Source organism: Hyla sarda, chromosome 3 (genome assembly GCF_029499605.1).
Source record: "Hyla sarda isolate aHylSar1 chromosome 3, aHylSar1.hap1, whole genome shotgun sequence".
NCBI classification, from domain to species: domain Eukaryota; kingdom Metazoa; phylum Chordata; class Amphibia; order Anura; family Hylidae; genus Hyla; species Hyla sarda.
In genome coordinates, this window is record NC_079191.1 from 432,315,400 (window position 1) to 432,333,088 (window position 17,689).

General features: G+C 43.1%; 1 protein-coding gene across 15 annotated transcripts in view; it reads left to right on the forward strand.

Moving 5' to 3' along the window:
* Window positions 1-17,689, forward strand: part of XDH (xanthine dehydrogenase) — a 181,965-nt gene that overhangs the window by 89,092 nt on the left and 75,184 nt on the right. For 7 of the 15 annotated variants that reach the window (XM_056568517.1, XM_056568518.1, XM_056568530.1 and 4 more), the window contains one exon: window positions 16,168-16,225. In XM_056568517.1, the coding sequence (XP_056424492.1) occupies window positions 16,168-16,225 (58 nt within the window). Of the gene's footprint in view, window positions 1-2,778; window positions 2,904-15,041; window positions 15,061-15,208; window positions 15,301-15,751; window positions 15,841-16,167; window positions 16,288-17,689 lie in introns of those variants that run through there. The other 8 variants (XM_056568527.1, XM_056568532.1, XM_056568524.1 and 5 more) reach the window with 8 other exon arrangements.

Below are 17,689 nucleotides of genomic sequence, written 5' to 3' on the forward strand. Positions count from 1 at the left end.
TTTAAATGTCATTCCATTTTTAGTAATTGTTTTTTTTTTTTTTTACATTTTTATTGTATTTTGAGAAAATGAATAACGTGATCCTGCAATTTTAAATTTTATTTAATTGCATTTTTTTAAATTGCAATTTTAAATTTTTTTTTTATCGCATCTATAGAAAATGAAATAATGTGATTGTGCAAGAAACAGCTGTAGTGTGCCATCACCCTTATGTTTAGATATTTTTATTTATTTATTTTATCATTATTTTATGACTATGACTATACTTGTTTATAGGCAAATATACTTGAATGGATTATGATTTATTTGAAACAATTGTATGTGTATTGATGTTGTGTTCCCACTGAGGGGAAAACAAAAAAAAATATATTAAAAAAGGTATATATATATATATAAAAAAAAATATATATATATATATATTTTTTTGTTATGTTTATTGCATTTTTTATGTATTATGGCAGTGGTTGCAAAATTACAACTCCCAGCGTAGCATGATCGGGCATGCTAGGAGTTGTAGTTTTGCAACATCTGCTGGCTGCCAGAGGATGCTTGGGAGTGGTCACCAAACTGTGAACCTCCAGATGTTGCAATACTACAACTCCCAGCAAGCCCGGACAGCCAACGGCTGTCCGGGCATGCTGGGAGTTGTAGTTTTGCAACGTCTGCTGGCTGTCAGGGCATGCTGGTAGTTGTAGTTTTGTAACATTTGGTGGCTGTCCGGGCATGCTGGGAATGGACCTCCTGGATGTTGCAAAACTACAACTCCCAGCATTCCCGGACAGCTGTTGACTTTCCGGCTATACTAGGAATTGTTATTCAGCAGTTTTTGCAGCTTTGCAGATTTTGCAGCATCTGGTGGCTGTCTGGACAAGCAAAACTACAACTCCCAGCATGCCCAGACAGCTGTTTGGAGTTGTAGTTTTGTAACATCTACTGGTTGTCCAGGCATGCTGGGAGTTGTAGTTGTGCAACCTCAGGCGGCTGTCGAGCATGCTGGGAGTTGTAGTTTTGCAACATCTGGTGGCTCTGTCTAGTGTATCTGCAGCTTGTATCTCTGACGCATTCTATTGCATATGCTGCCCATAAGTTCCCACTAGAGATGAGCGAACTTACAGTAAATTCGATTCGTCACGAACTTCTCCGCTCGGCAGTTGATGACTTTTCCTGCATAAATTAGTTCAGCTTTCCGGTGCTCCGGTGGGCTGGAAAAGGTGGATACAGTCCTAGGAGACTCTTTCCTAGGACTGTATCCACATTTTCCAGCCCACCGGAGCACCTGAAGGCTGAACTAATTTACGCAGGAAAAGTCATCAACTGCCGAGCCGAGAAGTTCGTGACGAATCGAATTTACTGTAAGTTCGCTCATCTCTAGTTCCCACGGTAAAAACATGAGCTGAGCTGTATACTGGAGAGTTCTGTATAGCACAGTCAGCCATGATATTATATGCAGTAAAAAAAGAAAAAAAAATATATATATAAATATATATATAAAACTCAATGTGTATGTATGTATGTATATTGTGGGGGAGATTTATCAAAACCTGTGCAGAGGAAGAGTGGTGCAGTTGCCCATAGCAACCAATCAGATTGCTTCTTTCATTTTCCACAGGCCTCTAAAGAGGCCTGTGGAAAATGAAAGAAGCAATCTGATTGGTTGCTATGGGCAACTGCACCACTCTTCCTCTGCACAGGTTTTGATAAATCTCCCCCTTGTATGTATATGTGTGTATGTGTATGTATATGTATATATGTGTATTTTCCAGCATCACCTCCAAACGGCTAAAGATATTAACATGAAACTTGGTCACATGTTACTTATACGTCAGCAACAAACATAGGATAGGTGATTTAACCCTTATTCACCCCCATTTGCCAGGGGCGGGGTTTATGTTTAAAGTCTCATGCAAGTCTATGGGAAATATATGTTACTGCATAACTTCCAAACGGCTGGAGATATTTCGATAATACTTGGTCACATGTTACTTATGTCCACTAAAAATATAGGATAGTTAATTTAACCCTTAACTGCCCCCATTTGTGAGGGTCGGGGTTTTTTGTTTAAAGTCCCATGCAAATAAATGGGAAATGTATGTTCCCACATAACTTCCGTACGGCTGGAGATATTTCAATACCTGGCACACATATTACGGGTCGGGATAGGAGGTCGGGATAGGAGGACGGGATAGGAGGTCGGGATAGGAGGTCGGGATAGGAGGTCGGGATAGGAGGACCGGGATAGGAGGACCGGGATAGGAGGTCGGGATAGGAGGACGCGATAGGAGGACGCGATGGGAGGACGGGATGGGAGGACGGGATAGGACGACGGGATAGGACGACGGGATAGGACGACGGGATAGGAGCTCGAGATTGGAGGACGGGATAGCAGGACGGGATAGCAGGAGGGGATAGGAGGACGGGATAGGAGGTCGGGATAGGAGGTCGGGATAGGAGGTCGGGATGTGGGGTTGGGATATGACAACAATATATGAGGATGGGATATGAAGTCAAAAGCCTTTGTTTATTTTCCTCCCCAAAAAGTATTAGGAAGGAAAAACCGGGCAACGCCGGGTACTCAGCTAGTATATATATATATATATATATATATATATATATATATATATAATATTTATTTTATTTATAATAATAATAGTATTTCTAATAATAATATATTTATAATAATACTATTTATAATAATATTTATAATAATAATATTTATAATAATAGTAATAATATTTATAATAATAATAATAATATTTTTATAATAATAATATTTATAAGAAAGCAACAAGTAATGCCGCTCCCCCCTTCAAACGAATCCGGAACACCTGCGCAAGGACACGCCGGTCCCGCCCTTGGCTTTGCACAATAGTAGAAAGAAGAATTGTCCAGCGCTGGGTTTGCAGGTAAAAGCTTGCTTTTATTTAGAAAATCCGACAGAAACACTAAACAGAGGACAATGTCTGACGCATTTTGCACCTGGGTACTTAATCGTAGACTGACATGTAATACGAATCTTACAAGTTAAAATACAGAAATGCTGGGTCACATGACCTGGTACGTCATTAGTTACTTAGCAAATGTAAAAAACGAGACAAACGGAAAATCCGTAATGGAAGTGATCACTGCGTCCAAGATAGGTGGAGTGGCTTACGCATCGGAGGAATTCAAATGCAGCTATGCCCTAAAATAATTTAGGTTTGAGAAGAACAGAACATTCATTCAAAAAATATATGTAATTTCTGTATAAGTGCATATGAACTCCCTTATCTATTTATTAAAAATGTGCTACATGAGCATACTGTTAAAAAGATGCAATATATGCACTTTTTCTCTATCATCATGGTATTCCTTAAAGGAATACCATGATGATAGAGAAAAAGTGCATATATTTACGGTATGGGGGGCTGCAGGAGTGTGAAGGATGGGGGGCTGCAGCAGTGTGGAGGCTGGGAGGCTGCAGGAGTATGGAGGATGGGGGGCTGCAGCAGTGTGGAGGATGGGAGGCTGCAGGAGTGTGGAGGATGGGGGGCTGCAGGAGTGTGGAGGATGGGGGGCTGCAGGAGTGTGAATGATGGGGGGCTGCAGGAGTGTGAAGGATGGGGGGCTGCAGGAGTGTGGAGGATGGGGGGCTGTAGCAGTGTGGAGGATGGGGGGCTGCAGGAGTGTGGAGGATGGGGGGCTGCAGGAGTGTGAAGGATGGGGGGCTGCAGGAGTATGGAGGATGGGGGGCTGCAGCAGTGTGGAGGCTGGGAGGCTGCAGGAGTGTGAAGGATGGGGGGCTGCAGGAGTGTGGAGGATGGGGGGCTGTAGCAGTGTGGAGGATGGGGGCTGCAGGAGTGTGGAGGATGGGGGGCTGCAGGAGTGTGAAGGATGGGGGGCTGCAGGAGTGTGAATGATGGGGGGCTGCAGGAGTGTGGAGGATGGGGGGCTGCAGGAGTGTGAAGGATGGGGGGCTGCAGGAGTGTGGAGGATGGGGGGCTGAAGGAGTGTGAAGGATGGGGAGCTGCAGGAGTGTGGAGGATGGGGGGCTGTAGCAGTGTGGAGGATGGGGGGCTGCAGGAGTGTGGAGGATGGGGGGCTGCAGGAGTGTGAAGGATGGGGGGCTGCAGGAGTGTGAATGATGGGGGGCTGCAGGAGTGTGAAGGATGGGGGGCTGACCAGCCAAAGTAGGCGGGGGGGGGGGGGGGGATGGCCGAGGGGGGCTGTGGGGTCTGCTGGCATTACTGGGGTGGCCGGGGGGATGTGGAGTCTGCGGGCATTCCCACACTGTGGTGGCCGGGCGCGGTGTCGGGTCTGCGGGCATTACTGTGGTGGCCTGGGGGGGGGGGGGGGGGGAGGTGTGTGGAGTCTGCGGACATTACTGTGGGGGCCATGTGGGGTCTGCGAGCATTACTGGCGGCCGTGGTCCGGATCTGGACCGCGGTCCGCCAGCTGAGTGATTACCCATGGACTAGGTCTTGTTTTCGGTGAAACACGGTATATATATATATATATATATATATATATATATATATATATAGTAGTGAAGGGAAACATTTTTAAACAGGGATCAATTTATGTGGGCGGGTGGGGACCTAAAAATGTAGCCGACATTAATAAAAATGTAGTGTGTGTGTGGCGCGTGTTTTTCAATTTTTTTCTTTCTTTTTTTTTTTTTTTTTTAGGTAGGACTACTACTCCCAGCATGGAACACACTGTTCCATGCTGGAAGTAGTAGTACTACCTAAAAAAAATGTAAAATTGTGAAACAAAGTGAAACACACACACATTATTAAAAATTTATTAAAATCTAGTTATAAAAAATATAAATTTCGTTAAAATACATATTTTTTTTCCATCACTATTGCATCTTTTTTTTTTTTTTTAGTAACCAACAAATTTTGGGTACCAAAAAAAACCTGCCAAAGTGCAATTTCCACACAAATGAAAAAACGCCAGAAGAAACGCCAAACGCAGGAAGTTGCACTGACGTTTTTTCCAAAAAGTGTATTAAAAATACCACCACGGTCCCTAAGATCCCAGTATCACTCTCCTAAAGGAGTAGTATTTATATAGTCACGTCTGCAGTACGTGTTGAATGGGACCATATGCTGTTATAAAACCACAGAAGTTATGTCTCCCCGACATGTTTCATGGTAACCACCACATCAGTATGTCTCATAGCCCCTGAGGATGTGGTGGCTACCACGAAACATGTCGGGGAGACATAACTTCTGTGGTTTTTATAACAGCAAATGGTCCCATTCAACACGTACTGCAGACGTGACTATATAAATACTACTCCTTTAGGAGAGGGACACTGGGATCTTAGGGACCGTGCTGGTATTTCTAATACACTTTTTGGACCTTTTTAATAGATAATAAATAAAAGTGACGTTTTAATTCACTTTATTTTTTGTAGGAGGGGGAATATAAATTGGTAGGGGTTTTATACCCCATCACTTTGGTGATTGGGGTTTAGTGTTCAATTCTATTTCACTCCTTCCCCACTCCGGGCCTTTGTGTATTTCTTGGGGTTTGGAATTGAAAATATTAATACCACGTTGGATGTCCGTTTGAGCATACCCTCTATCCATTAGATGGTTGGTGATATCTATACAAATTTTTAGATACTCCTGTGTTTCTGAACACGTCCTCCTTGTTCGCACGAATTCTCCTATAGGGAGGTTTTTAATAACGTGTCGTGGGTGACAGCTCTTGGCATGTAGCAAGATTTTACCAGCAGTTGGTTTTCGGTATAGTTTGGTTTCAATCTTGATTGGTTGGGGTTTGCCCATCAATGTAACGTCCAACATTTTTTTAATTGAGATTATCCCAATAATTGTATTGATTATGGTTTAAGAATTCGTCAAATTTATTTGCTTGTTTCTGGGTACCAAGTTACACCAGGAGGAGGTCGTCCAAGTATCTACCATACCATCCAATCAGGTGGAAAAATGGTTTGGTGGTGTTGTAGAGGACGACCTCCTCCCAGTGGGCCATATACAGATTTTCCAAAGATGGGGAGAATTTGGCTCCGATGGGACATCCAGTTATCTGTAAATAATATTGTGTATTGAAACGAAGAAAATTGTGTGTAAGCAAAAAACGTAAAACATCCAGAATGTACTGTTTGAGTTCTGTAGTATAATTACTATATTTATCAAGATGGTATGCTATAGCGTGGACTGCCCGGGTATGAGGAAAACAGGTATAGAGTGATACTATATCGGAGGATAACCCCATTGCATATTTTGTAATATTTCGTACCACTTGCAGAAGTGACTTGGTATCTTGTATGTATCCTGGGGTGCGGGTAGCAAGCGGTTGTAAGAGGTTATCTAACCATGCTCCCAATTGATAGAGGAAGGAGTTAAAGGGGTACATCGGTGGAAAACTTAATTATTTTTTTTTAAATCAACTGGGGCCAGAAAGTTAAACAGATTTGTAAATTACTTCTATAAAAAAAAAACTTAATCCTTCCAGTACATATTAGCTGCTGAATACTACAGAGGCAATTCTTTTCTTTTTGGAACACAGAGCTCTCTGATAACATCACGAGCACAGTGCTCTCTGCTGACATCTCTGTCCATTTTGAGAACTGTCCAGAGTAGGAGAAAATCCCCATAGCAAACATATGCTGCTCTGGACAGTTCCTAAAATGGACAGAGATGTCAGCAGAGAGCACTGTGTTCCAAAAAGAAAAGAATTGCCTCTGTAGTATTCAGCAGCTAATATGTACTGGAAGGATTAAGATTTTTTTATAGAAGTAATTTACAAATCTGTTTAATTTTCTGGCACCAGTTGATTTAAAAAAAAAAAAAAAAAAAAAAGTTTTCCACTGGAGTACCCCTTTAATCCCTGCCACAAATGGCCTCAGTAGGGGGTGAAATATACTTTGGGACAAACCGGTGCAGTGGGTAGGAGGTATTCCTTCTGTTGAGTAGCTATGATGTTTAAGCAAGTTCCTTTCTGTAACAATTTTTCTAGTTTGGTTCAAATGATGTTGGTTGGGTCGGATCTAATCTCTCTGTATGTGGATTGGTCCTGAAGCATTTCATGGACTAGTTTTTCGTATAATGTAAGATCCATCACTATAACTGAGTCTGACTCGGAGACTATACAATTAAATGTAGCATATTCGCGATCCATTAGACCAACCATCTAATGGATAGAGGGTATGCTCAAACGGACGTCCAACGTGCTATTAACATTGTCAACTCCAAACCCCAAGGACACTATATACAAGACAGGCCTCACAATCACTGGAATCCTTCTCATACTGACCCCCTTACACTCAGTACACCCTATAGTACGGATTTTGAACAAGTGAAACGAATTGTTCTAAAACACCCGTTCTCCACCACGATGAGACTTTGTCCAAAATATTAAATGCAGGGGTCAGGGTTGTCCCCCGAAGGGGTAAGTCTTTATACAATCAGCTTTCCCTGAGCGACTTCCGAACTGAATCCTTAGGAAAACAAAACTGGCTTGGTTGCACGGGATGTTACAAATGTGGCCACACACGGTGCAATCTATGTAAAAGTATCCACATAAATCCACATCTACTGGCACCATGTATACCGTATATACTTGAGTATTAGCTGTTCTGAATATAAGCCGAGGCCCCTAATTTCACCCCAAAAACCCAGGAAAACCTATTGACTCGAGTATAAGCCTAGGGTGGGAAATACATCATTCCCGCCCTTTATCAATCCCCCCACGGTCATCATCCCGCCCTCCTCTGTCATCATCCCGATTCCCACTGTCATCATCCAGACCCTCCTCATCCCTCCATCATACAGATCCCCCTTGCCCCCCATATCATTATCCAGATCCCCTTTATACCCCCCTGTCATCATCCAGACCCCCCTCATCCCCCCATCATACAGATCCCCCTTATACCCCCCTGTCATCATCCAGACCCCCCTCTCTTGTTCTCTACTCACCTCCCCAGTTGCAGCTCTGTCGGTCCTTCCCTAGCAGCCGTCCAACGTCGCTGCAGGGACCGTCCGACTTCTAGTGGGGAGGGTGAGCTGGTTCGGGCCATCTCTTGACAGAGAGGGCCTCTTCACCGCTGCGGGCTGGCACTGGACTAGTGGCGCTGCATTGACGACGACACGTAGGGACGCCCCTGACATCACGGATGTCTGCTGGGCACTGACGTCCCTGCACGGCGGCGTCAATGCAGCGTCACTAGTCCGGGGCCAGCCCGCAGTGGAGAAGAGGGCCTCTCTGTCAAGATGGATTGCCCAAACCGGCTCACCCTCCCCGCTAGAAGTCGGACAGTCCCTGCAGCATAGATGGGCCCATCCCCTCGCCACCCCCACCGGTATGCCTGCAATTTTTTTTCTTTTTCCTCTTCACTCGAGTATAAGCCGAGGGGGAAATTTTTTGGCACAAAAAATGGTGCTGAAAAACTCGGCTTATACTCGAGTATATACGGTAGTATAAAAACATATCATAAATTGCCATACTACACACGTAATTGATCTTGCTACATGTAGCCTTTGCAATCTACAGTATGTTGGTTGTACAACCAGAAAAATTAAAATGAAAAAACATGCTGGAGACTTGACCGGACTGAGCATTCAGGGGATGGAAAGAGTTAAACCACCTGGACGAGGTGGTGACTGGGTTCAGCTGGTGTTCAGCTGGGAGGCGTTTTGGATCCACGGGGATTGAACTATAAGAATGATCTCTTATAAATTTATTGATATGCTCTATAACAGTGGTCTTCAACCTGCGAACCTCCAGATGTTGCAAAACTACAACTCCCAGCATGCCCGGACAGCCAACGGCTGTCCGGGCATGGTGGGAGTTGTAGTTTTGCAACATCTGGAGGTCCGCAGGTTGAAGACCACTGCTCTATAATATAACTTGACATTTATACCATACTAGTGGATGCCTTTTAAGATACAGTTTTTTTGTATATCCATGAATATATACAGCACATATGCCGGCCTCTAAGTAGCCAATTGCTTGAATAAATTATTTTTACTACCGGAACACACGCCCTATTAGGGTGTGTCTTATACCTTTCCATTACTTTGGGAGCAGGTATATATGCAGGATGTTTTTTTCCCCCTGTGGAATATCGCTATGAATAAGGTTTTCATGTAAACCGAAACGCGTCAGCTTTTCATTTGGCTTTTATCTTGCACTTTTTGTTTGGACTTTTAATGGATTGATTTAAGAATTGAAGTTTTAGGAAGCCGGATTATCCATTTTCTCTTTGCCGTGTGTTTCCACATTGCAGCAAACTAGCCCTACTGCAACTAATTACCACAAGCGTTTTTTTTCACCCTTTACCGCAAATAACGTAGTTTGAAGCAACAAGTTTAATTTTTCACTCAATTTCGGTTTTATGCATCAAAAACGCATTGCGGCAACTAGTTGTGGTACTGCTAATTAGTGTGAACACAGCTTAAGGAAAAAAAAAGTTAATGTTTTTGAAAGAAAATTTTGTTCAAAACATCCTCTTTTATCCCACACTTTGTCCATTTAAAGGGGTACTCCCCTGGAAAACATTTTTTAAAACCAACTGATGCCAGAAAGTTAAACAGATTTGTAAATTACTTCTACAGGGTGCGCCATTTATATGGATACACCTTAATAAAATGGGAATGGTTGGTGATATTAACTTCCTGTTTGTGGCACATTAGTATATGTGAGGGGGGAAACTTTTCAAGATTGGTGGTGACCATGGCGGCCATTTTTAATCCAACTTTTGTTTTTTCAATATGAAGAGGGTCATGTGACACATCAAACTTATTGGGCATTTCACAAGAAAAACAATGATGTGATTGGTTTTAACGTAACTTTATTCTTTCATGAGTTATTTACAAGTTTCTGACCACTTATAAAATGTGTTCAATGTGCTGCCCATTGTGTTGGATTGTCAATGCAACCCTCTTCTCTATATACTGCTATATACTACTATATACACCACAGGAGAAATGCTAGCACAGGCTTCCAGTATCGGTATACACTGCTATATACTACTATATACACCGCAGGAGAAATGCTAGCACAGGCTTCCAGTATCCATATATACTACTATATACACCGCAGGAGAAATGCTAGCACAGGCTTCCAGTATCCGTATCCTGCGGTGTATATAGTAGTATATAGCAGTGTATACGGATACTGGAAGCCTGTGCTAGCATTTCTCCTGCGGTGTATATAGTAGTATATAGCAGTGTATACGGATACTGGAAGCCTGTGCTAGCATTTCTCCTGCGGTGTATATAGTAGTATATAGCAGTGTATACGGATACTGGAAGCCTGTGCTAGCATTTCTACTGCAGTGTATATAGCAGTATATAGCAGTGTATACGGATACTGGAAGCCTGTGCTAGCATTTCTCCTGCGGTGTATATAGTAGTATATAGCAGTGTATACGGATACTGGAAGCCTGTGCTAGCATTTCTCCTGCCGTGTATATAGTAGTATATAGCAGTGTATACGGATACTGGAAGCCTGTGCTAGCATTTCTCCTGCGGTGTATATAGTAGTATATAGCAGTGTATATGGATACTGGAAGCCTGTGCTAGCATTTCTCCTGCAGTGTATATAGTAGTATATAGCAGTGTATACGGATACTGGAAGCCTGTGCAGCATTTCTCCTGCGGTGTATATAGTAGTATATAGCAGTGTATACGGATACTGGAAGCCTGTGCTAGCATTTCTCCTGCGGTGTATATAGTAGTATATAGCAGTGTATACAGATACTGGAAGCCTGTGCTAGCATTTATCCTGCGGTGTATATAGTAGTATATAGCAGTGTATACGGATACTGGAAGCCTGTGCTAGCATTTCTCCTGCAGTGTATATAGTTGTATATAGCAGTGTATACGGATACTGGAAGCCTGTGCTAGCATTTCTCCTGCAGTGTATATAGTAGTATATAGCAGTGTATATGGATACTGGAAGCCTGTGCTAGCATTTCTCCTGCAGTGTATATAGTAGTATATAGCAGTGTATACGGATACTGGAAGCCTGTGCAGCATCTCTCCTGCAGTGTATATAGTAGTATATAGCAGTGTATACGGATACTGGAAGCCTGTGCTAGCATTTCTCCTGCGGTGTATATAGTAGTATATAGCAGTGTATACGGATACTGGAAGCCTGTGCTAGCATTTCTACTGCAGTGTATATAGTAGTATATAGCAGTGTATACGGATACTGGAAGCCTGTGCTAGCATTTCTCCTGCGGTGTATATAGTAGTATATAGCAGTGTATACGGATACTGGAAGCCTGTGCTAGCATTTCTCCTGCCGTGTATATAGTAGTATATAGCAGTGTATACGGATACTGGAAGCCTGTGCTAGCATTTCTCCTGCGGTGTATATAGTAGTATATAGCAGTGTATACGGATACTGGAAGCCTGTGCTAGCATTTCTCCTGCGGTGTATATAGTAGTATATAGCAGTGTATACGGATACTGGAAGCCTGTGCTAGCATTTCTCCTGCGGTGTATATAGTAGTATATAGCAGTGTATACGGATACTGGAAGCCTGTGCTAGCATTTCTCCTGCGGTATATATAGTAGTATATAGCAGTGTATACGGATACTGGAAGCCTGTGCTAGCATTTCTCCTGCAGTGTATATAGTAGTGTATAGCAGTGTATACGGATACTGGAAGCCTGTGCTAGCATTTCTCCTGTGGTGTATATAGTAGTATATAGCAGTGTATATGGATACTGGAAGCCTGTGCTAGCATTTCTCCTGCAGTGTATATAGTAGTATATAGCAGTGTATACGGATACTGGAAGCCTGTGCAGCATTTCTCCTGCGGTGTATATAGTAGTATATAGCAGTGTATACGGATACTGGAAGCCTGTGCTAGCATTTCTCCTGCGGTGTATATAGTAGTATATAGCAGTGTATACAGATACTGGAAGCCTGTGCTAGCATTTATCCTGCGGTGTATATAGTAGTATATAGCAGTGTATATGGATACTGGAAGCCTGTGCTAGCATTTCTCCTGCGGTGTATATATTAGTATATAGCAGTGTATACGGATACTGGAAGCCTGTGCTAGCATTTCTCCTGCAGTGTATATAGTAGTATATAGCAGTGTATACGGATACTGGAAGCCTGTGCTAGCATTTCTCCTGCGGTGTATATAGTAGTATATAGCAGTGTATACGGATACTGGAAGCCTGTGCTAGCATTTCTCCTGCCGTGTATATAGTAGTATATAGCAGTGTATACGGATACTGGAAGCCTGTGCTAGCATTTCTCCTGCAGTGTATATAGTTGTATATAGCAGTGTATACGGATACTGGAAGCCTGTGCTAGCATTTCTCCTGCAGTGTATATAGTAGTATATAGCAGTGTATATGGATACTGGAAGCCTGTGCTAGCATTTCTCCTGCAGTGTATATAGTAGTATATAGCAGTGTATACGGATACTGGAAGCCTGTGCAGCATTTCTCCTGCAGTGTATATAGTAGTATATAGCAGTGTATACGGATACTGGAAGCCTGTGCTAGCATTTCTCCTGCGGTGTATATAGTAGTATATAGCAGTGTATACGGATACTGGAAGCCTGTGCTAGCATTTCTCCTGCGGTGTATATAGTAGTATATAGCAGTGTATATGGATACTGGAAGCCTGTGCTAGCATTTCTCCTGCGGTGTATATAGTAGTATATAGCAGTGTATATGGATACTGGAAGCCTGTGCTAGCATTTCTCCTGCAGTGTATATAGTAGTATATAGCAGTGTATACGGATACTGGAAGCCTGTGCTAGCATTTCTCCTGCAGTGTATATAGTAGTATATAGCAGTGTATACGGATACTGGAAGCCTGTGCTAGCATTTCTCCTGCGGTGTATATAGTAGTATATAGCAGTGTATACGGATACTGGAAGCCTGTGCTAGCATTTCTCCTGCGGTGTATATAGTAGTATATAGCAGTGTATATGGATACTGGAAGCCTGTGCTAGCATTTCTCCTGCGGTGTATATAGTAGTATATAGCAGTGTATATGGATACTGGAAGCCTGTGCTAGCATTTCTCCTGCGGTGTATATAGTAGTATATAGCAGTGTATACGGATACTGGAAGCCTGTGCTAGCATTTCTCCTGCGGTGTATATAGTAGTATATAGCAGTGTATATGGATACTGGAAGCCTGTGCTAGCATTTCTCCTGTGGTGTATATAGTAGTATATAGCAGTATATAGAGAAGAGGGTTGCATTGACAATCCAACACAATGGGCAGCACATTGAACACATTTTATAAGTGGTCAGAAACTTGTAAATAACTCATGAAAGAATAAAGTAACATTAATACCAAGCACATCATTGTTTTTCTTTTGAAATGCCCAATAAGTTTGATGTGTCACATGACCCTCTTCCTATTGAAAAAACAAAAGTTGGATTCAAAATGGCCGCCATGGTCACCATCCATCTTGAAAAGTTTCCCCCCTCACAAATACTAATGTGCCAGAAACAGGAAGTTAATATCACCAACCATTCCCGTTTTTTTAAGGTGTATCCATATAAATGGCCCACCCTGTATTTAAAAATATTCCTGTACTTATCAGCTGCTGTATGTTCCAGAGGAAGTCCTTTTCTTTTTGAATTTCCTTTCTGTCTGACCACAGTGATCTCTGCTGACACCTCTGTCTCACTCACCCCCATACCTACCAGCCCCTCGTTGGCTGATGAATAGGGCTCTATATGTCAATGTAGGAGAGGCTGAGCATCTAGTGTCAGGAGGTGGCACTTGAGTAGCTTAGCCCCGCCTCCATGACATTTGGCAAATAAATAGGTGGTTTTAAAAGTTTGGCAACCACCATCAGCTCCAGGAAAGGTACAGTTTGCTTAATGTCTTACACCAGTATTTCCCAACCAGGGTGTCCCCAGCTGTTGCAAAACAGTTGCAAAATTGCTGGAGGAATCCTGCAACATCTGGAGGCACCCTGGTTGGGAAACACTGTCTTACACAAAGCGCAGATCTTCTTTGGAACACAATTTTGCGGTCTTACATTGACATCTGATGTATCGTAACTGTCTTAAGGAGGACGAGAAAAATACGAAACTGGGTTCTCTTAGTAGCTTAGCATGCAACTGACATCTGGGACCCCCACCTTACCTGCAGATGCGACATATCTTTGGTTGGAATGCCCCTTTAATTTTAACCTCTGTGTAGTACTGCTTATGACCAGTAGGGGGCTTGTAGTACTGCTTATATCCAGTAGGTGGCTTGAAGTATTGCTTATGACCAATAGAGGGCTTGTAGTACTGCTTATAACCAGTAGGTGATATGTAGTACTCCTTATGACCAATAGGTGGTACATAGTACTGCTTATATCCAGTAGGTGGCTTGTAGTACTGCTCATGACCAGTAGGTGGCTTTTAGTATTGCTTATGACCAGTATGTGTCTTGTAGTATTGCTTATATCCAGTAGGTAGCAAGTAGTACTGCTTATGACAAGTAGGAGGCATGTAGTACTGTTTATGACCAGTAGGAGGCATGTGGTACTGCTTATGACCTGTGGGAGGTATGCAGTACTGCTTATGACCAGTAGGAGGCATGTGGTACTGCTTATGACCAGTAGGAAGCATGTGGTACTGCTTATGACCAGTAGGAGGCAAGTGGTACTGCTTATGACCAGTAGGAGGCATGCGGTACTGCTTATGACCAGTAGGAGGCATGTGGTACTGCTTATGACCAGTAGGAGGCATGCGGTACTGCTTATGACCAGTAGGAGGCATGTGGTACTGCTTATGACCAGTAGGAGGCATGCGGTACTGCTTATGACCAGTAGGAAGCATGTGGTACTGCTTATGACCAGTAGGAGGCATGTAGTACTGCTTATGACCAGTAGGAGGCATGTGGTACTGCTTATGACCAGTAGGAGGCATGTGGTAATGCGTATGACCAGTAGGAGGCATGTGGTAATGCGTATGACCAGTAGGAGGCATGTGGTACTGCTTATGACCAGTAGGAGGCATATGGTACTGCTTATGACCAGTAGGAGGCATGTGATACTGCTTATGACCAGTAGGATGCATGTGGTACTGCTTATGACCAGTAGGAGGCTTGTAGTACTGCTTATGACCAGTAGGAGGCATGTGGTACTGCTTATGACCAGTAGGAGGCATGCGGTACTGCTTATGACCAGTAGGAGGCATGTGGTACTGCTTATGACCAGTAGGAGGCATGTGGTACTGCTTATGACCAGTAGGAGGCATGTGGTACTGCTTATGACCAGTAGGAGGCTTGTACTACTGCTTATGACCAGCAGGTGGCTTGTAGTACTGCTTATGACCAGTAGGAGGCATGTGGTACTGCCGATGACCAGTAGGTGGCATGTTGTACTGTTTATAATCAGTAGGTGGCCTGTAGTTCTGCTTATGACCAGTAGGTGGCATGTTGTACTGTTTATAATCAGTAGATGGCCTGTAGTTCTGCTTATGACCAGTAGATGGCTTGTTGTACTGTTTATAATCAGTAGGTGGCCTGTAGTTCTGCTTATGACCAGTAGGTGGCATGCTGTACTGTTTATAATCAGTAGGTGGCCTGTAGTTCTGCTTATGACCAGTAGGTGGCATGTTGTACTGTTTATAATCAGTAGGTGGCCTGTAGTTCTGCTTATGACCAGTAGGTGGCATGTTGTACTGTTTATAATCAGTAGGTGGCCTGTAGTTCTGCTTATGACCAGTAGGTGGCATGTTGTACTGTTTATAATCAGTAGATGGCCTGTAGTTCTGCTTATGACCAGTAGGTGGCATGTTGTACTGTTTATAATCAGTAGGTGGCCTGTAGTTCTGCTTATGACCAGTAGGTGGCATGTTGTACTGTTTATAATCAGTAGGTGGCCTGTAGTTCTGCTTATGACCAGTAGGTGGCTTGTAGATGTAGCAGGATACAACCCCACCTGCCCATCCTACATATGCATCTCTCACATGCTGGACACTTGCCCCACACTGATTACCTGCACTACCTTATCAGTTTTTCTACCCCTGAAAAGCCCCACCCACTTTAGTTATAAGCCACACCCCTTTCAGATAGCATTAGATTAGCTCCACCCCAGTGCCTGTTGAACATATGGTATAATCCCCCCCTCTACACTCCATGTATACTACATAGAGGACAATCCCTTCTCTCGCCGGAACCTTTTTTCCCCATCCTTGTTGTTTCCATTTACTTATTTCTTTATTTTTGCAGGTCGTGGAGAAGAATGCCGACCCTAGGATGACTTTACTAACTTACCTACGGAGGAAATGTATCCAGGTCCTGTGTATATATCAGAGATAAACCTATACAGTGATCCCGCAACATACGATGGTAATTAGTTCCAAATGAACCATCGTTACTTGAATCCATTGTATGTTGAGGGATCCGTGCAATAATAGACAAAGTTATAGTCACGTGTCCCCGCCGCTGCGGACCCTCACCGCATCCCGGGATCGTCGCTCTCCATGGCCGCCATCATGTCGCACCTATTGGATGACGGGATGGCGTGCGCAGCGACGTGATGACGACGAAGGAGGCCGACGGCCATGCAGCGGAGCATGAAGAGAACGGTCCGGAGCGGCGGGGACAGGTAAGTGACCCTCACAGGAGCACACGGGGCACATTAAACAGCAGCTGAAGCAGTCTGCGCTGCAGGATAGCCGTTTATGCGATGGCCCCGACATACAAAAGCACTGTATATGATGCCACCTTAACACATGGCAGTGTTTCCCAACCAGGGTGCCTCCAGCTGTTGCAAAACAACAACTCCCATTATGCCTGGACAGCCTTTGGCTATGGCACTTGAGCAGCTCAGCCCCACCTTCTTGACACTTGGCAGAGAAATAAATAGGTGATTTTATTTAAAAAAACAACCAAAAACCTGGTATAGTAGTGATTGGCTGAGCGGCAATGTCTCTTACTGACCCCAGCACCAGGAGGTGGAGCGCAGGGGAAACCAAGCACCATGATAATGGGGGCTGCAGGGGAGCGAGGGAGGTAAGTACAGTCTTTTTGATTTTTAGCAGGCAGCCTAGGCACATTTATAACAATACAAAAAACAAAAGAAATAAACAACAGGTGGAGTGTGTGTATGTACTGTGTATATGATGTATAAATTAATGATGTGTGTATGTATGAATGATGTGTGTGTGTATGTACTGTATGTATGATGTATAAATGAATGACGTGTGTATGTATTGTATGTATGATGTATAAATGAATGACGTGTGTATGAACGATGTGTGTGTATGTGCTGTATGTATGATGTATAAATTAATGATGTGAGTGTGTATGAATGATGTGTGTATGCTCTGTATGTATGATGTATAAATGATGTGTGTGTATCTACTGTATGTATGATGTATAAATGAATGAGGTGTGTGTATGTACTGTATGTATGATGTATAAATGAATGATGTGTGTGTATGAATGATGTGCGTATGTACTGTATGTATGATGTATAAATGACTGACGTGTGTGTATGAATGATGTGTGTATGTACTGTATGTATGATGTGTATGATGTATAAATGAATGACGTGTGTATCTACTGTGTGTATGATGTATAAATTAATGACATGTGTGTATGAATGATGTGTGTGTTTGCATGATGTGTGTATGTACTGTATGTATGATGTAAAATAATGATGTGTGTATGTACTGTATGTATGATGTAAAATAATGATGTGTGGTACCCACGGTGATGGCAGGACCACGGGGTGTGTAGGTGGAGG